Source organism: Mobula birostris, chromosome 1 (genome assembly GCF_030028105.1).
Source record: "Mobula birostris isolate sMobBir1 chromosome 1, sMobBir1.hap1, whole genome shotgun sequence".
Classification (NCBI taxonomy): domain Eukaryota; kingdom Metazoa; phylum Chordata; class Chondrichthyes; order Myliobatiformes; family Myliobatidae; genus Mobula; species Mobula birostris.
In genome coordinates, this window is record NC_092370.1 from 44,165,325 (window position 1) to 44,192,779 (window position 27,455).

At 41.0% G+C, this 27,455-nt stretch overlaps 2 protein-coding genes across 5 annotated transcripts in view; one reads left to right on the forward strand and one right to left on the reverse strand.

Moving 5' to 3' along the window:
• nsmaf (neutral sphingomyelinase (N-SMase) activation associated factor) overlaps positions 1-14,683 on the forward strand; it is a 152,123-nt gene extending 137,440 nt beyond the window's left edge. For 2 of the 4 annotated variants that reach the window (XR_011885584.1, XR_011885590.1), the window contains 5 exons: positions 948-1,098; positions 1,371-1,473; positions 1,613-1,722; positions 11,552-13,633; positions 14,377-14,682. Coding sequence is in view for 1 of the 4 variants with exons in the window: in XM_072254663.1 (XP_072110764.1) it covers positions 948-1,098; positions 1,371-1,473; positions 1,613-1,722; positions 11,552-11,646 (459 nt within the window). In the remaining 3 variants the exon portion in view is untranslated. Of the gene's footprint in view, positions 1-947; positions 1,099-1,370; positions 1,474-1,612; positions 1,723-11,551; positions 13,639-14,376 lie in introns of those variants that run through there. The other 2 variants (XR_011885587.1, XM_072254663.1) reach the window with 2 other exon arrangements.
• A 935-nt stretch (positions 14,684-15,618) lies between these two features.
• The window catches only part of sdcbp (syndecan binding protein (syntenin)), a 36,802-nt gene continuing 24,965 nt past the window's right edge, over positions 15,619-27,455 (reverse strand). Inside the window, exons 6-9 of the mRNA XM_072254653.1 lie at positions 25,028-25,203; positions 18,238-18,409; positions 17,170-17,261; positions 15,619-16,150 (exon numbers count right to left, since the gene is read on the reverse strand). Coding sequence (XP_072110754.1) covers positions 16,096-16,150; positions 17,170-17,261; positions 18,238-18,409; positions 25,028-25,203 — 495 coding nt within the window. The 3' untranslated portion in view covers positions 15,619-16,095. The remainder of the gene's footprint in view (positions 16,151-17,169; positions 17,262-18,237; positions 18,410-25,027; positions 25,204-27,455) is intronic.

Sequence of the window (27,455 nt, forward strand, 5' to 3'; positions counted from 1 at the left end):
TCTGATCTGATTTGATGTTCTGAAAATTGGTGTTTAGTAATGACGCTCTAGCTGTTATTTTCAACAACTAACTTACCAGTCAGTTCTGCCTCATCTTCTCTTTTAAACAGGTTCTTTCTCCATAATTCCACCATTTCTTCCACCTGCCCACTCAGTCTACATTTATCCACCTATCTTCTTTTTCCAATTTATACTTTCGTAGTCCACTTGCTATTTGTACCCCATTGTCTTCTACGTTGTAATAGTGCCAAGTTAGGAGTCTACAAGCTGGCTTAGAAGCAAAGTCAGGAACTCTTGCTTCTCAAAGCACATACAGTATCAGAGAAAAGGATACAGAGAAAGAGTTTTGTATCTGAGTTGCTGAGAAATTATGTGCTAGCACCATCTGAAGTATCTTGATTTCAGAGAGACAAAACATAAAACATGAGATTTGAACATAGGACGAACAGGCAAGAAGGTTAAAAATTGTTTAAGTTTTTCTTGTATGTTCTCTATCCTGAAAAACATGTTGAGTAGTGTAGTGGCTTTGAAATCTTGCTAATAAATAGAGCAATACTGCATAAATTAGCTTTTTGGTTCACTCTACCCATGCTAACTTCCTAAACAGCAACTGGAGAAGGTTTGGCATTACAAAATAAAATTAGTGTTTTCAGAAATCACAAAAATGATGTGTGGTTAATTTTTTAAATATATTTTTATATATTCTCCTTCACGCAAATGATAAAGTTGTTCATTTTAAGTAAGACTCATAAGTAAACCTATAACAGTTATACTACAAATTCAAAATCTATCGTTTCATTTCATGGTGTTAACCAAACTGAAAAATTAAATAAGACTTGACAGCAAATTGCAAATACAAACAAGTTGATAGATTTATTTTGTATGTTTTGCATGAAGGGAAATTTGCATCCAGTTAAAAGTAATTGGGTTGTACTTTTCTTTGACAGGTAAATACAATGAGTCTGAATCCTGTAGGCACAATGCTTGTTTCAGGCAACAAGGAGGGGACTATTATTATCTGGGATCTCACCAACTTCACTATATTACATCAGGTTCCTTGCCATGTAGGCACTGTTAATGATGTAGCATTCAGTCCTGGTATGTTTTAGTTTTAAATGTATTTTGATAGCTTGTTTTGTTTTTGACTACCGTGTAAATAAAATTTTGCTGTATTACTAAAGTAAAAGGATTAAGCCAAATGTCTTCCAAATTATGATTGTACAGTAGTTTCACTTTGGCTCTTTTTCTGTCAGATGCTTATTTACTACTTAATAGAAAATGCAGATTAAGCTTTTGCTGGTTCGATGTAAAGTGGTTTTATATACTATCTAGTTTAGTATATTTAATTATTAAACTTTTAACAATTTCAGACAGTCGTCATGTTCTGAGTGCAGGAGAAGATTGTTGTCTTAAAGTGATTGATGTTCAGACAGGGATGCTGATCTCCTCCTTGCCTGCAAATCAGCAACAAAGGTAAAAACTGTTACAGTAGTAATATTTTGGTAAAAACAATAACATGTCCATACTTAAAAAATAAACTTGGTCTGTAAAATTAAAATTAATGTGAAAACTACAACAAAAATATAGTATTAATATTTGATTAAATTTTCAGATGTTTTTGCTGGGATGGAAACACTGTTCTTTCAGGCAGTCAGTCTGGTGACCTTTTAGTGTGGGATTTGATGGCAGCAAAAATTACCAAGAAAATTCCTGCACATTCAGGTGTGACTTTGATTTGTTACTCTATTTTGCCTAACCAAAACATGTCACTTTTCCTTGTATTCTTTGAAGTTACTTAATTATTCTGCTGTAGATATTGACCTCCCTTTTTCAATTTTTTTTTCCATTATGGGCGTAGCATCTTCATTTGAAATTTATTCATGAAGCTTCTTACCTCGCATTATCCAAGTTATTTTCGTATAAGACATAGAAACAGAATTAGGCTATTCAGCCTAACGAGTCTACTCTGCCATTTCATCATGGCTGATCCCAGATCCCATTCAACCCCATACACCTGCCCCCTCACCATATCCCTTGATGCCCCAACCAATTGGGAATCTATCGATTTCTGCTTTAAGTATACCCATGCACTTGGCCTTCATCGCAGTCTGTGGCAGAGCATTCCACAGATTCACCACTCTGGCTAAAAACATTCCTCCTTACTTCTGCTCTAGAAGGTCACCCCTCAATTTTGAGGCTCTGCCCTCTGGTTCTGGATACCCTCACCAGAGGAAACATCCTCTCCACATCTACCTTATCCAGTCCTTTCAACATTCGGTGGGTTTAACTGAGATCCCCCGCGCGCTCTTCTAAATTCTAGTAAATATAGGCTCAAAGCTGCCAAACACTTAATTCCCAGAATCATCCTCATGAGCCTCCTCTGGACTCTCTCCAATGACAATACATCCCTTCTGAGATAAGGGGCCCAAAACTGTTGACAATACTCCAAGTGCAGCCAGACTAGTGTCTTATAACAAGCATTATTTCCTTGTTTTTATATTCTAATTCCCTTGAAATGAATGCCAACATTGCATTTGCCACAGACTCAACCTGTGAATTAACCTTCTGGGAGTCTTGCATGAGGGCTCCTAAATCCCTTTGCACCTCTGATGTTTGAATTTTCTCCCCATTTTGATAAGTCTGCAATGTTGTTCCTTTTCACTAAAATGCATTATCATACATTTCCCAATACTGTATTCCATCTGCCACTCTTTTGCCCATTCTTCCAATTTGTCATAGAAACATAGAAAACCTACAGCACAATACAGGCCCTTCGGCCCACAAAGCTGTGCCGAACATGTCCTTACCATAGAATTACCTAGGCTTTACCCATAGCCCTCTATTTTTCTAAGCTCCATGTATCCATCCAGCGGTCTCTTAAAAGACCATATTGTTTCCGCCTCCGCCACCGCCACCTGCAACCCATTCCACGCACTCACCACTCTCTGCATAAAAAAAACTTACTCCTGACATCTCCTCTGTACCTACTTTCAAGTACCTTAAAGCTCTGCCCTCTCATGCTAGCCATTTCAGCCCTGGGGAAAAAGCCTCTGACTATCCACATGATCAGTGCCTCTCATTGTCTTGTACACCTCTATCAGGTCACCTCTCATCCTCCATCGCTCCAAGGAGAAAAGGCCGAGTTCACTCAACCTATTCTCATAAGGCATGCTCCCCAATCCAGGCAACATCCTTGTAAATCTCCTCTGCACCCTTTCTACGGTTTCCACATCCTTCCTGTAGTGAGGCAACCAGAACTGAGCACAGTACTCCAAGTGGGGTCTGACCGGGGTCCAATATAACTGCAACATTACCTCTCGGCTCTTAAACTCAGTCCCATGATTGATGAAGGCCAATGAACCATATGCCTTCTTAACCAGAGAGTCAACCTGCATAGCAGTCCTATTGGACTCAGACCCCAAGATCCCTCTGATCCTCCACATTGCCATGATTTTTGCCATTAATGCTATATTCTGCCATCATATTTGGCCTACCAAAATGAACCACTTAACAGATATCTGGGTTGAACTCCATCTGCCACTTCTCAGCCCAGTTTTGCATCCTATCAATGTCCCACTGTAACCTCTGACATCCCTCCACACCATCCACAACACCCCCAACCTTTGTGTCATCAGCAAATTTACTAACCCATCCCTCCACTTCCTCATTCAGGTCATATTGTTATATTTGTTGAGGGATTTTTGTGGTGGCTGTGTAGAGTGATGGAAGGAAAATATTAAAAATCATATAAAAATATCAATATTTTTCTGGTGAAGAACAGTTCTCTAGCATAGTTGACAAGGTGTGGTACATCTAGCTAAGAAGACAAATGAAGCATACTTAAGGCTGAGGAATAAAGGATCAGACAGAGCTCTAGAAAGGTGTAAGGTAGTCAGGAAAGAGCTTAAGAAAGGACTTGGAGAGCTAGAAGGGGACATAAGACCTTGGCAAGTAAAAATAAAGAAAACTCTAAAGCATTCTATGTGTTTGTGAAGAATAGGAGGATGACTAGAGTGAGGGTAGAACAGATCACGGATAAAGAGGAAACGTGCCTTGAGTCAGAGGTAGGTGAGGTCCTTTATGAATAGTTTGCTTCAGAATTCACCAGTAAGAGATAACTTGACAAATGTGAAAACAGACTAATATGCTGTTAAGAAAGAAGATGTGTTGGAACTTTTGAATTAACTTAAGATAGATAGGTCCCTGGGCTAGACGGGATGTTGGCTAGGTTACTACGGAATGCAAGGGAAGGAATTGCTCACCTTTGGTGATGGTCGTCAGAGAAGTAATCCCGGAAGATTGGAGTGTGTTAAATATTATTCCTTTTTTCAAAAAAAGTATTAAATGATAATCTTGTGAATTATAGACTAGTAGGTCACAATAGGACATTGATAGGATATAGAACTGGGCTGAGAAGTGGCAGATGGAGTTCGTGAAAGGTGTGAAGTGATATTCTTTGGAAAGTCTTGATATACTTGAAGGCAGAATACAGGGTTAATGGCAGATTCTTGGCAGTATGGAGGAACAGAATGACGTTGGAGTCCATGTCCATAGATCTCTCAAAGTTGCTGTGCAAATTGATAGGGTGGTTAAGAATGTATATGCGTGTTGGCCTTCATTAGTCAGGGGATTAAGTTCAAGAGCCAGGAGGTAATGTTGCAGTTCTATATAATTCTGGTTAGACCATACTTAGAGTATTGTTTTCAGATTAGGTTGTCTCATTGTAGGAAGGATGTAGAAGCTTTAGAGAGTGTGCAGAGAAGATTTACCAGGATGTTGCATAAGAACATCATAAATAGGAGCAGGAGTAGGCCATCCGGCCCATCGAACTTGCCCGCCATTCAATAAGATCATGGCTGATCTGTCCATAAACTCAGCTCCATTTACCTGCCTTTTCCCCATAACCCTTAATTCTCTTACTCTGTAAAAACCTATCTAACTGTTTCTTAAATATATTTAGTGAAGAAGCCTCAGCTGCTTCCCTGGGCAGAGAATTCCACAGATTCACCACTCTCTGGGGGAAAAACAGTTTCTCCTCATCTCCGTCCTAAATCTTCTCCCCTGAATCTTGAGGCAATGTCCCCTCCCCTAGTTCTAGTCTCACCTACCAATGGAAACAATTTTCCTACTTCTATCTTATTGCCTGGACTAGAGAGCATGTCTAAGAAGGAAAGATTGAGCAAGCAAAGGAGGGTGAGAGGTGACTTAATAGAGGTATAAGATGATAAGAAACATTGATAACGTGGGCAGCCAGTGCCTTTATCCCAGGGCAGAAATGGCTAACATTAAAGGACATAATTTTAAGGTGATTGGAGGAAAATATAGTGGGGATATCAGAGATAGACTTATTACACAGATAATGGGTGTGTGGAACACACTGTCAGGAGTGTTAATAGAGGCAGATACGTTAGAGACATTTAAGAGACTCTTAGATAAACGCATGGATGAAGGAAAAATGGAGGGCTTCACGGGAGGGAAGCGTTAGATCTTAAATTAGGCTAAAAGTTTGGCAGATTATCATGGGCCAAACTACCTGTATTGTGCTGTATTCTTTGTTAGACCATAAGTCATAAGAGCTAAATTGGGCCATTTGTTTTATCCAGTCTGCTCTGCCATTCAGTTATAGCTGATTATTTTCCCTTGCAACCCATTTTCCTGCCTCCTGCCATTAACCTTTGATGCCGTTAACCAATCGAGACCTATCAACCACAGCCTTAAATATATCCTAATGACTTGGCTTCCACAGCTGTTTGCTGCAAGATTTCCACAAATTCACCCCTCTCTGGCGAAATAAATTTCTCCTGAACTCTGTTCTAAAGGGGTGTCCTTCTATCCTGAGGTTGTGCCCCTTAGTCCTAGACTTTCCCACTATTGGAAACATCTTCTGCACATAATTATCTAGGCCTGTCATTTGTTTTATAATTCTATATTCATGGTAGACTATCATAGTTGGTTAAACAATAGTCATGACCCGGTCTGTATAATCCGAATACTCTCATCAAAGACAATCATCATTCAGCAGTATTTCTAATCCAAAGCTGCCTTGAATTGCTGAGTCTTATATCTTACAATATTTGATCAACTGTTTTTTAAAAAAAGCGTGATCTGGTAATTTACTGTGGTATGTATATGTAAGCTACTGGCTTTGGAGATGCATATCTCTGTCTGGTATTCACAACAGAAAATAAGGTGTTCACAACCTGTTGCTTACCAAATGCAGTTGAAGTACAATTTAAGGCTCCTTTTTTCAGAATTTGGAGAACAGATAGACTATTTTTAAGAAACAAAGTGCTAAAAGGCCTAAATAAGGCAGACAACGCTAGCCTAATTGAGGAAGTAAATTCCTTGTACTAGACAAAAAAATGTCATCACAACTTTAATGGAACATCTTTGTGTGAGATGTGGAAATTCTGGGAGACCTCTAGCCTCTCAGATAACCACATCTGCACCAGGTGTACTGAGCTGTAGCTCCTCAGAGAACGTGTTAAAGGCAACGGTCCCCAACCACTGGGCCGCAAAGCATGTGCTACCGGGCCGCGAGGAAACAATATGATTTGGCGATATGAGTCAGCTGCACTTTTCCTCATTCCTTGTCACGGCCACTGTTGAACTTGAATGCACGCGAGGTCATTACGCCCACGTCATCCATGTCAGCGTGGGAAGGAGATTAACTCGAGCTTGCAAATGACGGCAGGCTGAAAAGTATGTTTGACATGACATCTCTGCCGGCATTCTGGATCAAAGTCAAGGCTGAACACTATATCCTGAGATAGCCACGAAAGCACTGAAAACATTGCTTCCATTTCCAACATATCTCTGCAATGAATGCAACGAAAACTAAATTGCGGAATAGACTGGACATAAGGAACCCCCTTCGAGTATCGATGTCTCCCATCACCCCTCAATAGGACCGTCTTGTTGCAGAGAAACAAGCCCAGGACTCCCACTGATTCAGCGATACTGGTGTGTTACAATGATTTTATGTGTTCATATGGGGAAAATATGCGCTGTGTGTTTGATATCCAAACGTTACTTAAAATGTTATGATGCTATTGACTTGTAAGTGACTTATATAACCATATAACAATTACAGCACGGAAACAGGCCATCTCTGCCCTTCTAGTCCGTGCCGAACATTACTCTCACCTAGTCCCACCGACCTGCACTCAGCCCACAACCCTCCATTCCTTTCCTGTCCATATACCGATCCAATTTTTCTTTAAATGATAATATCGAACCTGCCTCTATCACTTCTACTGGAAGTTCGTTCAACACTTTCTTCAAGCTCCCCTGTCCTCCCCTGATAATTGACTTTTCACTATATTCATGCGAGGAAAATATGCGATGTGTGTTTAATATTAAATTCGTTAGAGAAACCCTTTTAGAAAGGAAATTGAGTGTATTAGCCACTTATCACCTATATTCCGGTCATGATTAACACCCCCACCCCCGGAACAGAATCACTAAAAACGATTTGTAGAAAAAAATCGGCACGTACATGCATGCGCACTGGTGCCCGCGCAAGGCTTCATGGTCATTGGAGTCTTTCTCGGGGTAAACACAATGTATTTGACTGCTACTCTTGTCCATTGGCAACCCTACCCCTCCACCCCCCGGGTCGGCTGGTCCGCAAGAATATTGTCACTATTAAACCGGGGCTTCTCTTATATGACTGCCGGATACTCCAAGCCACCCTCTCATCCTCCCGGGAACCTCTACATATCTGGCTCATCCTCAACTTTGCCACTTCGTCCGCCCTCACTACCCCTCGGCGCCGCAGCCCCGTAAGCTTCCCTTCCAGCTGGAAAATGTATTCTGAGAGCTTTTCCCCTCTTCTCTGCCCCATCTCTTGAAACTCTGCTAAATGTTGCCAGGGATCTCCTGACAGTCCAAACACTTCCTCCAAAGTGTCCGAACACTCCGACAGGGAAGCCGAAGGGCGTTCCGCTCTCAAATCTCGGAACACACGGGCCACCCTGCCCCTTAAACTTTCCACCAATCGCTGTCTCTTTTCCTCATCCGAAACTGGCCACACCTCTAACAACTGGGACGTGTCCTCAACCCAGGTCTCATATTCATCCTCCCCTTCCGGGGTGGGCCTGGAAAATTCTTAGCTTCAGGCGGGGCGCCTCAACCCTTCTCGCCAGGGAGGTAATGGCAGCCGCTAACTGGGAGGTCTCAGCCCTAACTGGGGGACGGGGCCTGGCCAAGCCTTCCCACTCTAACCCTGGCTACTGGCACCTACCCTGGGGCCTCATCTAGCTCCTCCTCCGGCACCTCCTCACTTTCGTCCTTCAGGAGGGTGTGGAGACCCCACGGCCCTGCCTCCCCCTGGACGTGGACTGTTGCTGGTAGTTCCAAAGTCATGACGTCGGCACTCGTCCGCACCAACATCCAGCTGGACTCCAGTTCTTTCTCACCCCTTCTAGGTATGAGTTCTACCTGCCTGATATCTTTAATCAAACTCAACCCTCGCACTAGTACATCTCCTGAAATGCGGAAATCCACCCCACTTAGCACGCACGCATGATTCACCGGTACCTCCTCCCATTCACACCAACTTACAATCTTATCTCGATCCACCTTCGCACTACTTAACACAACGACTATATAACTTGACGGAAAATCCAGATCCAGATCCCGGACGAGCCTCCACTTGTAACGTTCCGTTATATTGGCTCGTATATTTCTAGGGGAAATCCCACCCAGCATCCGCCTCAACGCTTCCCACGGGGTCGGTTGCCACCCGAATCAAGCCCAAACATCAATCATCAGCCAGCACACCCAGTAAATTTTAACAAGTACACTTTATAGATATTACTAATTCTATGACATTAATATAAATTCGATACAGAAAGGGAAGTAATGGGAAAAAAGGCGCCAGACTTATCAAAGTTCAAGTCCGCGCGCAACCGTTGGAGCTCAGTCGAATCCGGACGACCACCCGGATCCTGTCGACTCACAGCTCGGGACCACCCGAAGTGATCGACCGGAGCCTTTCTGCACGTCCACCGTCCTCCCCAACTCTCCTCCGAGTGTCCGCCAAAAACCCCCGCACGTCCGCCGTCCTCCTCGTCTCTCCTCCGACTCCCCGCCAAGACCCCCGCACGTCCACCATCCTCCCGGTCTCTCCTCCGACTCCCCCCAAAAACCCATCCACCGTCCTCCCCATCTCTCCTCCGACTCCCCGTCTCTCCACCATCCTCCCCGTCTCTCCTCCGACTCCCCGCCAAAACCCCGTCCACCGTCCTCCCCGTCTCTCCTCCGACTCCCCCCAAAAACTCCATCCACTGTCCTCCCCATCTCTCCTCCGACTCCCCGTCTCTCCACCATCCTCCCCGTCTCTCCTCTGACTCTCCACCAAAACCCCGTCCCCAGTCATATGAGACAACATGGTATCCGAAAACAAAACAATACATGACCACCCATTGGTTAATAGCATCCTGCTATCTAGAATAACCCAAGCAACTGTCTAGTTAGAGACTTTCTCAGCATTCCCCAGTATAACATAACAAAAGAAGCCATTTTAAATTTAACAAAAAAGAAAGACCCCGTACAAGAAAAATGATCCAATATTACATGTATTTGTTGGAAAAAGTACATGAATCTCGAGGATAATCAAGCAAGACAAAAGGGCAATGTTATTGTTGTCATGGGAGATCTTAACATGCAGGTTGAGTGGGAAAAACAGGTTGGTAATGGATCTCGAGAGTGGGTTTGTTGAATGCCTAAGAGATAGCTTTTTAGAGCAGTTTGTCATTTGAACCTACCAATATACCGGAGGCAATTAGGGAGCTTAAGGTAAAAGAACCCTTAGGAATCAGTGATCAGGCAAATGCTGAACCACAATTGTGTGCGTGACAGGATTGCAAGAAGAAAGCCACTACTCTCCAAAAAGAACATTGCTGCTAGTCTAAAATTTGCTAAAGACCACGTTAATAGGGAAGATGGAGGAGGAGAAGATGGCAGTGCGATGGCAGTGCATGCGGCCACTTCAGTGGTGATGTCAGTTACCTGTCAAGTAGAGGACAGTGCACAATTCTGATTTGATGGAGACGGACGTGAGAGCACAGAGGAACATCTGGGAAACTTCTGAAATGCCCACTTCGCTGCCGCTGCTACTGTGTGGTAACTGGAACCTCCGGAGCAGAAGGCCCTGAAATCCTCGGCTTTGCGTGTTTCAGCGTCCGGGGCGAGGTTAAAGGCGCTCAACAGGGGATGGCACTCGGGAGGCTGTATCGGAGAGGCTGGTCGGAAGCTTGAAGTTTTCGGAGGGATGGACTCGGTGTCGGCTGTGGTCGGCTGCTTCCAAGGCATCGGCAAGTTGACAGTGCCTGGAGGTTTATGGCAGGGAGTTTCTCCCTTTTGCCATCTGCTATCGGGGACTCGGGAGTCGATCGACTCAGGGACTTTTGAGACTTTATTTACTGTGCCCATGGTTTGTTCTTCATCAAATTATGGTATTGCTTTGCACTGCTGTAACTATATGTTATAATTATGTGGTTCTGTCAGAGTTGGTCTTTGGTTTGTCCTGTTTTCTGTGATATCACTCTGGAGAAGTATTGTATCATTTCTTAATACATGTATGCATTTCTAAATGACAATAAAAGAGGACTGAGTGTTCTCTTAATCTAAAAAAATAAGCCAGAAGGCTTTTGGAAGGATGTTCTATGGAGAGATGATTTCAAAATAGAACTTTTTGGCTTAAGTGAGAAGTGTTATGTTTGGCAAAAAGCAAACACTTGAACCATAGTGGTGGTAATGTCATGGGTTGGGCCTGCTTTGCTGCCTTGGGACCAGGACGGCTTGACATCATTGATGGAGCTATGAATTCTGAATCGTACCAGCAAATTCTACAGGAAAATTTCAGGGTATCCATCCATGAACTGAAGCTCAAGAGAAAATGGGTCATGCAGCAAGACAATGACCCTAAACACATGTCAGTCTACCAAAGAATGGTTATAGCAGAAGAAATTTCACGTTTTTGACCTTAAAGTCCTGACCTTAATCTTATTGAAATGTTCTGGAGGGACCTGAAGCAAGCAGTTTTGTAAGTAATGGCCTAAAATTCCTCCAAGCTGATGTGCAGGACTGATCTACAGTTACTGGAAATGTTTAGTTGAAGTTATTGCTGTACAAGGGGATCACACCGATTACTGAAAGTAAAGGTTCACATATCTTTTCCAATAAATACATGTAATATTGGATCATTTTTCTCAATAAATAAATAAATGAACACAAATAATGTTTTCTTGTGTTACTTATTTAATTGGGTTCTCTTTATGTAGTGTTAGCACTTGCGTGAAGATCTGATCACATTTTAGGTCATATTTATGCGGAAATAGAGAAAATTCTAAAGGGTTCACAAACTTTCTAGCACCACTGTATGTAATATTTTAATCTTATAAACTGTAATGATTTTGAAAATGTTTTCTCCCAGTAAAAATCTGGATTGTTGCATTCATTCCCATTTGGTACTGTCAATTGTCAAAGGAATTAGTCTTTACAAAATATCACTAGATATAATTGTTTTTTGTTTTGTTTTTGTCAGGTGCTGTCACAAGTATGTGGATGAATGAGCAATGCAGCAGTATCATAACAGGAGGAGAAGATAAACAAATTATTTTCTGGAAACTGCAATACTAAGTGCCTTTCTCTGGGAGAAAAAAACTTGAAACTAGCTTCTAGCCCCTTTTTCTGACAGTTTGACTTATTGAAGCTGTGTATCCACAAATGTATGGATGAGTAATCATTTTAAGTAACTCGATCCTTGTGAAAATGCGAATGTTCATTTAGATAACCTTTTAGACTGTTTCCTTGCAAGACCTTTCATTGATTCCCCCCCCCCCCCAAATCCTGTATCATATTGCAGCACAGAAACTATATTTTTGAAAGTTTCCCATTACGGAAAGAATGGTTACAGCAGTAATTTTACTTGGAATTGACTAAAATTTGTACATTTTAAAGCTATTTATTGAATTTTAGTTGCTGTTTGGCATTGCAGTCTGGTAATATGCATTTATCATAAGTTTGTGAACTTCAATTAGTATTAACAATGCATGTGAATCTAGTCAATTATATTGGGTTAGGACTAGTCATGATTTGGTAGGCTCATGTCTTGTAATTCTGTTGATGAACTGAGGTTTGTTTCATTTTTGATGTGGGTCCATTCACATCAGTGCAGATTGGCTATCTATGAAACTGAATGGATCTTTAGACTCCATAGCATTTACAGCCAGATGAATTCTTAAGTTAAAATGATGTTCCATTGATAGAAATATGATCAGGTGTTCACAGTCAACATTGTGCCTTGATGCCTTTAGAGGCTAAAATCAAATTCTTGAAAACATAAAAATCTGTGATAATTACTGACAAAAATTAAATGCATTGAAGAGTAATTTCATATAGCATGGATGAAACAGATTTTGCCAGTAGGTCTCGGTAATCGTTCTGGCGGGATGCTGATGTAAATGTGCCATTACAAGTATTTACTTAATTGTGGCAAAATTAATTACAAATGGTATTAAAGTAATTTGTTAACTGACAGTTATAATGACATTGGAATGTTGTAAATTTTGAAATTTGTAGGTACATGTAAATACATTGATTAATCTGCTAATAGATTGTACATTCAAAATGACTTCACTTTTACCTGGCTTTTAGATTCTGTTCTGTACAAGGCACAAATTTCCTAAAATTAGCTATTAAGTGCAGACATCAATATATGTTCGTTAACCCTTCTAAATTATTTTGCACTATAGTAAGAAGCCCTTGCTAATTGCTAGATTTATGTCTGTAGTAGGAATCTCTATACTAGTACTTTTTTTTTGACAATCCCAACTTCTAATTGTAAAATCCCAGATAAATTTCTGCATCACTTAATGCACGGTATCACAAAAATATATTTTTAATATCATTGGGGAAAAGGGACATTTTGTTTATTGCAATAATTTAGATATACACCTTTGTATTAATGGTAAATATTAGATCCTATTAATCTGTGGAACTATATCAGCAACTTTTTCCAAATCTTGACCCATTTGAAATGGTGCATTAAAATTGATTTTTATGTAACCAGCACATATGATTTATCAGCACCAAATTATTTCTGTATAGTCTTCCAAGATTAATTTAGAAAGCTAATCTCAGGACAAGGTGGAATGTGAATATACAATTAGGAAAACTTTAATGTATGTAAATACTTGGCAACTAGAAATGTAAAATTTCTGCTCATTTACTTCAATTTGGGGCTGTATTTTTGAAGAGTAATTATTTATTCTGTTTAAGGTTGTTGTAGACATGCTTAAGTATTTGTAAAATGGATTGGAAATGGTGGAAATATTCATAACGTAACAGTATATAGAGAATGTTTGATTGAATTTCAACATTGCTGTATTTTTCACACATTATGCAATAATTGTTATGTTTTCATTTTTAAGTAGAAACCAAATGCCTCCATTGGGATGTGCACCATCTGAAGCTTTAAGTAAATAGAAGTGTGAGGATGAGTAGAGCTCGTTGTCAGTTATTTCCATGTCATACCATGCTACTTGCAATTCAGAATCTATTCTTGTACAGCATTTGATGGCCATTGTTGTCATTAAAACTGCAGCTAAGGCTTCATTAAATTGAGGTGAGTGTGACAAGCAACACGAGGCTGTTATGACTCTAGATGCAGGTGTCCCCCGCTTTTCGAATGTTTGTCTTACGATACCTCGCTGTTACGAAAGACCTACATTAGTTACCTGTTTTCGCTAACAGAAGGTGTTTTCACTGTTATGAAAAAAGGCAGTGCGCGCCCCGAGCAGCCAAGTTCCTCCCCCGGAATTGCATTCTAGCCAACATTGCTTAAACACATGCCTGTGAGCATCTGTGCTTTGTGTCGATTTATTTTGACATTTATTCTGTTAGCAAGATGAGTTCTAAGGTATCGGAAAAGCCTAAAACAGCTCGTAAGGGTGTTACACTTAGTGTAAAACTAGACATAATTCAGTGTTTCGATCGTGGTGAACGAAGTAAGGGCAAGGTGAGTTTGGCTTGTGGAAGTTGACAAAGATGATGCTGAAGAGGTTTTGGCATCCCATGACCAAGAACTGATAGATGAAGAGCTGATGCAATTGGAAGCGGAAAGGATAACAATCGAAACCAAATGCAGTAGCAAACGGACCAAAAGTGAAGTCGTCCAGGAACTGAACGTGAAGCAACTGCATGAGATTTTCACTGCAATTGACAATGATTGCAGAAAAGTATGACTTTAATTTTGAAAGGGTACATAGGTTTAGGGCATATTTGCAAGATGGTTTGAGTGCTTACAAAGAACTGTATGATAGAAAAATGTGCGAGGCTAAGCAGTCAAGCATATTGTCGTTTTTCAAGCCTTCCACATCAGCCATAGCAGACGACGAACCTCGACCTTCGACATCGAGGCAGGAAGACACAGAAGAAGATGACCTGCCTGCCCTGATGGAAACAGATAAGATGACACCCCAGTGTCCCACCACCCCAACCTCGGACAACTCAGCCTAACACACCATCATCAGTGTGCTGTCTTCCCGATTCCAGTAAGTGATACTACACCGTACATTATTTCTACTTTATATAGGCTGTGTATTTTGATGTGTTATTTGGTATGATTTGGCAGCTTCAATGCTTAAAGGTTACTGGAGATAGAGTGTTTCTGCCAAGAGTGCTTGCGTGAGATTTTCACTACAATGGACAGTGCAATGTTTGCAGAAAAGTATTTCTACTTTATATAGACTATGTATTTATCATATTCCTGCTTTTACTATATGTTAGTTATTTTACGTTTTATGTGTTATATGGCATGCTTTGGTAGGTTATTTTTTGGGTCTGCAAACACAAATTTTTCCCATATAAATAAATGGTAATTGCTTCTTCACTTTACGACATTCCGGCTTACGAACCGTCTCATAGGAACGCTGTACCTTTGGATGGCGGGGGAAACCTGTACTTTCATGCAGAGGAACTGCCATAATTTCATGAACACAGAAGGGTCTAAGCCTGAAACGTCAACTGTTTATTCCTTTCCATAGTTGCTGCTCAACCTGCTGAGCTCCTCCAGCATTTTGTGTAACTCACAACTTCATGGTGCTTTGTTCTGAGGTACTGCCTTAGTTGCATGGCCCTCCTCACTGCAAAGATGCTGCATTTCACCAGTAGTTAAGCAGCAACTAGGAAAATGCTTTAGGGTTATATGATGAGCAACAGCAAACCTGAAAGATGGGTGCACTACATTAATTAGTCTGTGATTGAATATACATGTTTATCATTTCATCAGTGGTTTTATTGTGACTGAATTATCTAGTTCCGTGGTGCTTGCTGAATTTCCAAGATATCAAGGTTTTTGGAGATGCACTTGACTCATTGGTGGAAGGTTTATGATGGATGATTGAACCAAAACCTGGGGGTAGGCTGGTAAGATTTTTTTTAATCCCTAGTTGATGCTGAGTTGCCTTTTATCTGTGAATTACTGTAAGTATCCAAACACTTCAGTGCTATAGTTGTATAACATTTTCCTCTTGTTTAAAAAAAAATGTTGCAATTAGAGTATAAGCCATGGTGTCAATTTCTTTCCCCATAAAGAACTAAGACACTTAATGAAAAATGTTCAAGATACTTTATTTCTACATCAAATTAACTACATTGATCATTTTAGTGGATGAATTCCAATGATGGCAATTCTCTTAAAATACTACATAAATGTGCTAATAATCAAAGAAAGAACAGAACTAAAACTATCAATTAGCTAGAATAAGGAAACAAAGATGGATAATTTCACTGGAGTTTAAATACTGTCAAATTACTATTCCACACCATATATAAATCAAAAGAATATGGAACAATGAAGTGTATAAAAGGAATGATCAGAGGCAGTCTGTGTCAATTCTTTGCTTTGTAAACGGGTAGCAGAGTAAATAAAACAGCTCAATTTGTATATTATCTTGAGTATACAGTTACATTGCAAGAGTTAATCTTGAAAGCTGGGTACAATCCAGGCTGCTGTTTTAACTATAGTACGGCCATCTAGAAGCCTAAAAAGTTGAGTCAACATAAATCATCACATGTTCCTGGACTTTACACCTCAGGAATACCATGATCCATTAAAGACTTGACAATGCTTGAAGCCATCCTAGGAATAACAAAGCATAAGTTATTTTAGACCAATACCTGCTCTCTTCTAAAGTGATTAGTTACACTTTAAATGGTTAAAATTACGCTTTTAAGCAAGGTTGTGTATATTCTTGCTGCAGTTCTGAACCAGTGATCTTAAGAGAAGTGTACTAAGATAAAAGATCAGCCCTGAATGCCCTACTCCTATTTATGTTCATCGTTTATATCTGATCCAACCTTGGCTTCAACATCATTTTCCAACTCTCTGCTGTTCTCTTGATTCCTTTGTACTTTAAACATCTGCTAGTCTTTACATTCAATTACTCACTTCCTTCTGCAATGAATGATCCTTAAACCATGCCCACAGCAGGTCTAGATCACTTCTCATTCTATGAGCACAGACTAAACTTGTTCAAATATTCTTGTCTTCAATTTAAACATATCCTTCATTAAATGTCTTCATCCGTGTCCTGTGGAGTTACACCAAAACTTCCATTATACTCTATATCTGTGCAATTAATTTCATACTAACTCTAATGCAAACTGATATTATTTAAATGAAGGGAATTTACAATCTGCTTTCTTATTCTTTAAGATTATAACCACATTGTACTTGAGTTGATAATTCCTTACTCAATATCCCTCTGCCAGCTGTGTCCTTACACTCTATTTGTTTCAGGTTTGACTATATCCCTTTATCCAAGTTATCATTATAAACAATGGAGACCCATTGATCCCTGTGCAATACAACAAATTCCTGATAGTCAGTTGAAAATGACTCAATTGCTCCCAACTGTCATTTAGGATGTCATTACATAAGAATGGAGCTGTTAGCCACTGTTAAATGAGGATGCTATATAGACTTATATAATAACCTAAACATTGACATAACTGCTCCTAGCTGATCATGCAGTTCATTTGTCTTGCTGTATGAGTTGAACTATTACACAGATGGTGCTAAAAATTAACTGAGGTAGCATGAATTGTAATATATCACATGACCATGTTTCTCTGAAGCTAGTTAAAATCAACACTTACCTTTTCATCATGTGTTCATGAATATACGAAGGCATTATGGTAATGGTTATTACATTCCCTGCTGTTGCCAGAATATCAGCGATCTGTGGGTCCTGTTCAGACATTATGAAAATAATGATCAATATTTCATGTACCTGAAAGACATGCTGACAGAAATTTCAGTTTTAACTTCTTGCTCATGAACAACATCTGCAAAATCTCTTGTATTTATATATCCAGTTCAAGTTTTGAAGATCCTAAGTGTTTGTGGGATATGAGCAGTTGCTTTGAACGGATTTGTGAAGATGATTAGATAGACTTGCACCATAATTTAACAGCAAATTTTATCCAGTGACAGATGGTCCCAAAGGGTGGCAGAATTGAAGCTACCTATTGGTTTTGAGAGAGAGAGATAGCAAGTGAGAGAGAGAGCAAGTGAGAGAGGGAGAATCAAATTTGCTTTCAGGTAGGGTCCTTTTAGGGGAAAAAAAAATATTTTACAGTGAATTTAAAGTGAATGAAGTTTAACTGTATTTCTGTTATATTGACTATTCTGTTGTACGTAATATTTAAGTTACTATAAATTTCACATTTAGACAGAGACATAACAAAGATTTTTACTCCGCATGAATATAAAGGATGTAAGGAAGAAGTCAATTCAATCTTTAAAGTTTCCAGAAGTTGTTAGACTTGTAGTAAAACAGCTAAGACAAAGAAAAAGTAATGGAGGATTGGATTTGAACAATTTAAGCTGTAAAGAGAATACACAATCAATAAACCGCAATATTCATGAGCCACTGAACTTAAACAAAGCCTAAGCACAGTGAATTAAAATGAATAAATTTGTATGCAAAATTCAAGAAAACTATCTGGTGATATTAAGCAAAAACAAAATGCAGAAAATATTCAGCAGCTCAGGCAAAATGGAACAGAAGAAACAGTCTTTGACTTGAGACTGTCATTATTGAACCATAACATTTTCCATAGTTGCTATGTTTTGACAATATCTGCAGTTTGTTCATTTCCAATTATTCTACATTATTTTAAATGGTCTCTGTAGTTTAGCAAGTAAAATATCATTTATCTCACCTTAAGCCCAATGACATTCTGCCCATTAACTTCACAGATGTTATGGTCAGTTAAGAGTCCATTTCTGGCTGCTGAGCTGTCTTTAACAATTGAGGTAATTTTTCCATTTTTGAAAATGAAGCCAACGTGTCCTGTGCTGTCTTTGTGCATAGTGATTGTACGTTCAAAAGGCCTTTGCAAAAAGGAAGTTACAGATTAAACCCTAATTCACAAATTTTACTTGTCATTTAGATATTGAACATTTGTCAAATTTCCTTGCTTCAGAAATCATTATCAGAAATATTTGCAATCAGTGGAAAATATAGTAGCTGCCACAGCTATACAAGTACATATTAGTTAAAATGTAATCATTTATCAAAAAGCACCAAAAAGAACAATATAAACAGCTTTTCTTTCAAACATTACAGATCTGTGTTTTTTTTTGTAGGTGGTGATAAAGATGAGGGCAAGGCAGTGAATGTATGAACATTAGTAAAGTGTACGTACTAGGCTGCTCCAGATTAAGGCACATGGAGTCCTACTACACTGGATTCAAAAATGGGCTTGGCCATATGAAATAATGGATAATGGCAGAGGAGATTACTCTAACTGAAGATCTGCAAAGATTGGAATTGAGAGCTCTTGATTGGTACATATCAAATAGTTTGGACAAAACATAGCAGGGCTGATTGGAGTCATAGAACTATAAGTACAGAAAACAAATCTTTCGACCCAACTCAATAATATCAACCAAGCTGTCTAACTGAGTGCGTCTCATATTCCTCTAAACCTGTCCTATTCATGTACCTATCCAACTGTCTTTAAGATGTCATAATTGTCGGAATACTTGATAGAATGTATACAAAACTATGAGAGGCATTGACTGATAGGTTAGATAGAGCATTTCCCCCAGAATGGAAATGTCAGATACTGGAGGGCATAACTTTAAGATAAGAGGGACATTGGTTTAAAGAAGATTTAATGAGCAAGGTTTTCTTTTAATTTTTTTTTAGGCAGAGTGATAGGTACTTTGAATGTGCTGCCCGCAGAAATGGTGAAACATCAGAGAGACATATGTTCAAGAATAGGCAAGGAATAGAAGAATATAAATCATGTGCAGACAGAAGGGATTATTTTGGAACGGCATCACGGTTGGTACAGATATTGTAGGTCAAGAAGCCTGTTCCAGGGCTGTATTGTTCTGTTCATTACCCAAGCCAATTATCAGTCATGTCTTCATTACAACTCAAATGATCTACTTCACTGCTCTTCATATTAATGATCTTTAATTTTTTTAACACTGTGATGCCATATTCCCCCCACTCTTAAATCTACACAGAAACCATAGAAAAACTACAGCACAGAAACAGGCCAGCCGAACGAACTATTTTCTGCCTAGTCCCACTGACCTGCACACGGACCATATCCCTCCATAAACCTCCCATCCATGTATCTGTCCAATTTATTCTTAAATGTTAAAAAAGAACCCGCATTTACCACCTCGTCTGGCAGCTTATTCCATACTCCCACCACACTCTGTGTGAAGAAGGCCCCCCCCCCCATGTTCCCTTTAAACGTTTCCCCCTTAACCCATGTCCTCTGGTTTTTTTTCTCCCCTTGCCTCAGTGGAAAAAGCCTGCTTGCATTCACTCTATCTATACCCATCATAATTTTATATACCTCTATCAAATCTCCCCTCATTCTTCTACGCTCCAGGGAATAAGGTCCTAACCTATTCAACCTTTCTCTGTAACTGAGTTTCTCAAGTCCCGGCAACATCCTTGTAAACCTTCTCTGCACTCTTTCAACCTTATTTATATCCTTCCTGTAATTTGGTGACCAAAACTGAACACAATACTCCAGATTCGGCCTCACCAATGCCTTATACAACCTCACCATAACATTCCAGCTCTTATACTCAATACTTCGATTAATAAAGGCCAATGTACCAAAAGCTCTCTTGCCGCCACTTTTAGGGAGTTTTGTATCTGTATTCCCAGATCCCTCTGTTCTACTGCACTCCTCAGTGCCTTACCATTTACCCTGTATGTTATACCTTGGTTTGTCCTCCCAAAGCGCAATACCTCACACTTGTCTGTATTAAACTCCATCTGCCATTTTTCCAGCTGGTCCAAGTCCCTCTGCAGGCTTTGAAAACTTTCCTCAATGTCCACTACACCTCCAATCTTTCTATCATCAGCAAATTTGCAGATCCAATTTACCACATTATCATCCAGATCATTGATATAGATGACAAATAACAATGGACCCAGCACTTATCCCTGTGGCACACCACTAGTCACAGGCCTCCACTCTGAGAAGCAATTCTCTACCACCACTCTCTGGCTTCTTCCATTGAGCCAATGTCTAATCCAATTTACCACCTCTCCATGTATACCTAGCGACTGAATTTTCCTAACTAACCTCCCATGCGGGACCTTGTCAAAGGCCTTACTGAAGTCCATGTAGACAATATCCACTGCCTTCCCTTCATCCACTTTCCTGGTAACCTCCTCGAAAAACTCCAATAGATTGGTCAAACATGACCTACCACGCCCAAAGCCCTGTTGACTCCCCCTAATAAGTCCCTGTCTATCCAAATGCTTGTAGATTCTGTCTCTTCGTACTCCCTCCAATAACTTACCCACTACCGACATCAAACTTACTGGCCTATAATTTCCCAGATTACTTTTCGATCCTTTTTTTAAACAACAGAACAACATGAGCCACTCCAGCACCTCACCCGTAGACACCGACATTTTAAATATATCTGCCAGGGCCCCTGCAATTTCAACACTAGTCTCCTTCAAGGTCCGAGAGAATACCCTATCAGGTCCTGGGGATTTATCCACTTCAATTTGCCTCAAGATAGCAAGCACCTCCTCCTCCTTTTCAATCTGTAAAGTTTCCATGATCTCACTACTTGTTTCCCTTAATTCGAAAGACTTCATGCCAATTTCCTTAGTAACTACAGATGCAAGAAACCCATTTAAGATCTACCCCATTTCTTTTGTTTCCGCACTCTGATCTTCAAGAGGACCAGTTTTATCCCTTACAATCCTTTTACTCTTAATATATCTGTAAAAGCTCTTTGGTTATCCTTCACTTTGACTTCCAAGGCAACCTCATGTCTTCTTTTAGCACTCCTGATTTCCTTAAGTATTTTCTTGCACTTTTTATACTCCTCAAGCACCTTATTTACTCCCTGTTTCCTATACATGTCATACAACTCCCTCTTCCTCTTTATCAGAGTTGCAATATCCCTTGAGAACCAAGGTTCCTTATTCCTATTCACTTTGCCTTTAATCCTGGCAGGAACATACAAACTCTGCACTTTCAAAATTTCTCTTTTGAAGGCTTCCCACCTACCGATCACATCCTTGCCAGAGAACAACCCGTCCCAATCCACGCTTTTTAGATCCTTTCTCATTTCTTCAAATTTGGCCTTCTTCCAGTTCAGAACCTCAGCCCTAGGACCAGATCTATCCTTGTCCATGACCAAGTTGAAACTAATGGTGTTATGATCACTGGAACCAAAGTGCTCCCCTACACAGACTTCCGTCACTTGTCTGAACTCGTTTCCTAACAGGAGATCCAATATTGCATCCCCTCTAGCTGGTCCCTCTATATATTGATTTAGAAAGCTTTCCTGAACACATTTTACAAACTCTAAACCATCTAGACCCCTAACAGTATGGGAGTCCCAATCAATATATGGAAAATTAAAATCCCCTACCACCACAACTTTGTTTCCTGCAGTTGCCTACTATCTCTCTGCAGATTTGCTCCTCCAATTCTCACGGACTATTGGGTGGTCTGTAATACAACCCCACTAATGTGGCCATACCTTTCCTGTTTCTCAGCTCCACCCATAAGGACTCAGTAGACAAGCCCTCTAATCTGTCCCGCCTGAGCACTGCTGTAACATTTTCCCTGACAAGCAATGCTTACCCGCCCCCCCCCCCACCTTTCTTTCCTCTGCCTCTATCACATCTGAAACATCGGAACCCTGGAATATTAAGCTGCCAGTCCTGCCCCTCCTGTAGCCAAGTTTCACTAATTGCTATAATGTCATAATTCCACCTGTCAATCCACGCCCCTCGATTCGTCCACCTTCCCCACAATACTCCTAGCATTGAAATTTATACACCTCACAAGATTTTAACCACCACTCACAACCTTTCTATTTGCGGCTTTGCTTGAACTTTTAACATCATTTATCTTCACCCCAGCCACACTGTCAGCTCTGGCACTCTGGTTCCCATCCCCCTGCAAATCTAGTTTAAAGCCTCCCCAATAGCACTAACAAACCTCCCTGAAAGGATATTGGTCCCCCTGTAGTTCAAGTGTAACCCGTCTCTCTTGTACAGGTCCCACCCGTCCCAGAAGAGGTCCCAATGATCCTGAAATCTGAAACCCTGCCCCCTACACCAGTTCCTCAGCCACTTGTTCATCCTCCAGAGCATCCTATTCTTACCCTCACTGGCACATAGCAATCCTGAGATTACCACCCTCGAGGTCCTGCTTTTCAACTTCCCACCAGGCTCTCTATACTTACTCTCCAGGACCTCCTCACTCTTCCTTGCTATGTCATTGGTACCGATGTGCACCACGACATCTGGCTGGTCACCCTCCCACTTCAGAATGTCATGCAATCAATCAGAGACATCCTTGACCCTGGCACCCCAAGGCAACAAACCATCCTGGATTCTCTGTCATGACCACAGAACCTCCTATCTGTACCTCTAACTATCGAGTCCCCTATCACTACCGCTCTCCTCTTTTTCCACCCTCCCTTCTGCACTGCAGAACCAGACTCAGTGCCAGAGATCTGGCTGCTGCAGCTTGTCCCAGGTAAGTCATCCCCCCCCAACAGTATCCAATGCGGTATACCTGTTGTTGAGGAGAATGGCCACAGAGGAACCCTGCTCTGCCAGCCCTTTCCTCTTCCCTCGCCTGAAAGTGACCCAATTTCCTGTGCTCTGCTCCTTTGGCGTAACTACCTCCCTGTAGCTACTATCTATAATCTCCTCATTCTCCCGAATGATGTAGAGGTCATCCAGCTCCTGCTCCAGTTCCATAACGCGGTTTGTTAGGAGATGCAGCTGGATGCACTTCTTCCAGGTGTCGTTGTCAGGGACACCAGAGGGCTCCCTGACTTCCCACATCCTGCAAGAGGAGCATTCCAACATTCTGCCTGGCACTCTCTCTACTCCAAACAATCTGGACAAAAATCTTATCGGAACCTACCCTGGCCTCGCCGAAGCCTGTTGAGCCAAAGCCATCCCACTCTGACGATGGCCGCTGTATATGGTGGTCTGTTTTTTAAACCTTAGCGCACGTCACGCGCCTGCGCAGTGTAGACCCTTCTCCCTGAGCAGTGTTTAAAAAAAAAACTTTTTCTACCTGATTTTTTCACACCCTTCTTCTCAGCTGCTTGCTTCGACTGAAACATAGTTTGGTTATTCCACTATTGTCACTTCTGCATTTCTTTTTGCAATACTTTAGTTTGCACTACAACCTTTGCACCATTCTGTGGCCCTGTACTCATCTCTGTATTTATTATATAAAATTGAGTCAGTGGTGAGGAAGGCAAATGCAATGTTAGCATTCATTTCAAGAGGAATGGAATATAACAGCAAGGATGAAATTCTGAGGCTTTATGAAGGATTTGTCTTTGAATAGTTTTGGGCCCCTTATTAAGAAAAGATGTGCTGGCATTGAAGAGGATCCAGAGCAGGTTCATGAGTGATTCCAGGAACGGTAGGATTAACATGAGGATCATTTGATGACTCTGGGCTTGTACTCACTGGAGTTTAGAAGAATGAGGGGAATCTCACTGAAACCTATCAACTATTGAAAGGCCTAGATAGAGTCAATATGGGGAGGACATTTTCTATAGTGGGGGGAGTCGAGAATCAGAGGGCACAGCTTAAGAATAGAGGGATGTCCATTTGGAACAAAGATGAGAAGGAGTTTCTTTAGGTAGAGAGTAGTGAATCTGAAATTTATTGCCAAAGACAGCTAAGATGGCCAAGTCCTTGGCTATATTTGAAGCGGAGGTTGATAGCTTCTTGATTAGTCAGGGTGTCAAGGGTTATGGGGAGAAGGCAGGAGAATGGGATTGTTAATAAATTAGCCATGATGGAATGGTGGATCAGACTCAATGAGCCAAATGGCCTAATTGTGAACTTAGTGTGATCAAGGAATTTTATTGCACCTCCATGTAAATGACAATGCTGATTCATTTATGTATATTCATCTCCAAGATAGATTTTCAGATAACAGGGAAATCGAGGGTTATGGGGATCAGACCACTGGGTTTCAGGCAAGATCTGATCAGCCTGAATGGCCTTTTCTCTCCCATCACTCATTTTCTTGGCAGATCAATAATCTACCCTAAAACTGCACTGCTTCAACTTTATCAAATACTTTCTGCATCTGGATTAACAACATCCATACTCAGTTCAACATTTTGATGAATTCCATTAACCTGGTTTGTCAGACTGCCTTCACAAATGGCACAGGGACAGCCCCCGTATCAGAAATATATTTTTTGTTACACGACTGGAAACCATGCTGAGTTTCACCAAATAAACAAAGCAACACACACAAACTGCTGGAGGAACTGAGTAGGTCAGACAGCATCTTAGGGAAATTAATAAACAGTTGACATTTCAGGTACAAATATGTGATAGCTAAATTCACACTTACACTCAACATGTGACCAGTAAAAAAAATGTAAATATTTGTCATTGAGTACCAACTTTCATTTCCCATTTAATTTTAAAATTGAAAGCCCAGTTTTTACCTGTCACGAACAATGACACTAATCTTTTGATCAGAAGCTTGTTTCAGCACTTTATGACTCTTGTCACTGCTCCAACCTGCACAATTCTCACCATTTATCTGCAGAATCTGGTCACCAAACCGCAAGCCAGCTAGAGAAGCTGGAGAATTGGCCTGTACAAGTTGAACAAAGATACCCTGCAGGGGAGGAAAAATAAATCAGTTATACATGGAAGAATGCTTAAATTCTCTGACAAAAAAGTGCCATAGGCTTGCAACTATACCATAACTTCTAGTAATCTCTATTAAGAGTGTGACAAGGTACAAAGTCACGAATATTAGATTAATTCAATATATACAAACCTACAAATCTGGTGCAATGATTTCAACAAATCAAGAAAATAACAGCACCATCCCTTTCATCTTTGAAGAGCAGTTGCCCATACATGAATTCTTTTAGTATGGATGACAGTTATGCAGCGGCTATTAAGCTACCTAGATAGAACAAGGTATTGACACAATGGCACCAAGGTACAAGATGACTGGACAACACACAAAGTGCTGGAAGAATTCAGTAGGCCAGGCAGTATCTATGGGAACCACAAAGCAAATTCACCACTTCAATCTAGCAGAACAAAATTTAGAAAAAATATGAAATTTAAGTTTTAAAAATAATAATTTCCACAGCTAGCTACTTCACTGCAAATGTGTTTTATTGATAGCCAGCAGTTTAAGTCTTATAGCTCCAGGTACCTGATTGATCTTCAAGGATGCTATCATGAAATTTTTACATTCTGCCTGAGTCTGAGGGTTCACTCCTGAGTAAATAATCCTTAACTACATGCAGAATAGTCTGGACAACATTCTGGCATACTTATTACATCATGCAATATTCATGCTGTAAAATTGCAGAAAATGGCTGCCTCCAGCTAGAGACATTTGGCACTACTTTTAATATTCAATAACACTGCCCTCTATCAATACTATCCTGAAGAGTCACCTCTGACCACCAAAAGGCCACATAAATATGATGGCTTCAAGGTGAAGTCAGAGACCAAGTATCTTGTAGCAAGTGGTTCATTCACAGAACGCCCTAGTCTTTCATCCAGGACAAAGGAGTTGTGTGTAGCTCCAACAAGACTCAAGTTCTACACCATTCACGACAAAGCAACCCAACTTATTAGCACCAACCACTTCCTCCACTACTGAAGAATCATCCACAGATGCACTCAAACTCATCTGCTCTCAGCATCCCTTAAACACGCACTGTCTACCAAGATGAACATTACCACCTCCATGTTTCCCTCCAAGTCACAGAACAACTTTACTTTAAGATAAATCACCATTACTTTATCGTCACCAGATCCAAATCTACCCTATCCCTAGTGGGGTGGTCTTCCTTTTTTTCTTTTTAAAAGAAAGGGGCTTCCCTTCCTCCACCATAAACTCTGCCCTCAAACGCATCTCTCCCATTTCACACACATCTGCTCTCCCACCACCCCACTAGGGGTAGGGTTCCTCTTGTCCTCACCTACCACCCCACTAGCCTCCGTGTCCAACATATAATTCTCGGTAACTTCCGCCATCTCCAACAGGATCCCACCACCAAGCAGATTCCCCCCCCCCCCCCACTTTCAGCAGGGATCGCTCCCTATGCAACTCTCTTGTTCATTTGTCGTCCCCCCCCATCCCTTCCCACCAATTTCCCTCCTGGCACTTATCCTTGCAAGTGGAACAAGTGCTACACCTGCCCTTATACTTCCTCCCTCACCACCATTCAGGGCCCCAGACAGTCCTTCCAGGTGAGGCACCACTTCACCTGCGAGTCGGCTGGGGTGATATACTGTGTCCAGTGCTCCTGGTGTGGCCTTCTATATATTGGTGAGACCCAACGCAGATTGGGAGACCACTTTGCTGGACACCTACGCTCTGTTCACCAGAAGAAGCAGGATCTCCCAGTGGCCACACATTTTAATTCCACATCCCATTCCCATTCTGATATGTCTATCCATGGCCTCCTCTACTGTAAAGATGCAGCCACACTCAGGTTGGAGGAACAACACTTTATACTCCGTCTGGGTAGCCTCCAACCTGATGGCATGAACACTGATTTCTCTAACTTCCATTAATGCCCCTCCTCCCCTTCTTACCCCATCCCTAATTTATTATTTTTTTCCTCTCACAATAACTCCTTGCTTGTTCTCCATCTTCCTCTGGTGCTCCCCTCCCCCTTTCTTTCTTCCAAGGCCTTCTGTCCCATGATACTCCCCCTTCTCCAGCCTTGTGTCCCTTTTGCCAATCAACTTCCCAGCTCTTAGCTTCATCCCTCTCCCCCGTCTTCTCCTACCATTTTGGGTCTCCCCCTCCCCCCTCAAATCTCTTACTATCTCTTTTTTCCGTAAGTCCTCACGAAGGGTCTCGACCCGAAACGTCGACTGTACTTCTTCCTA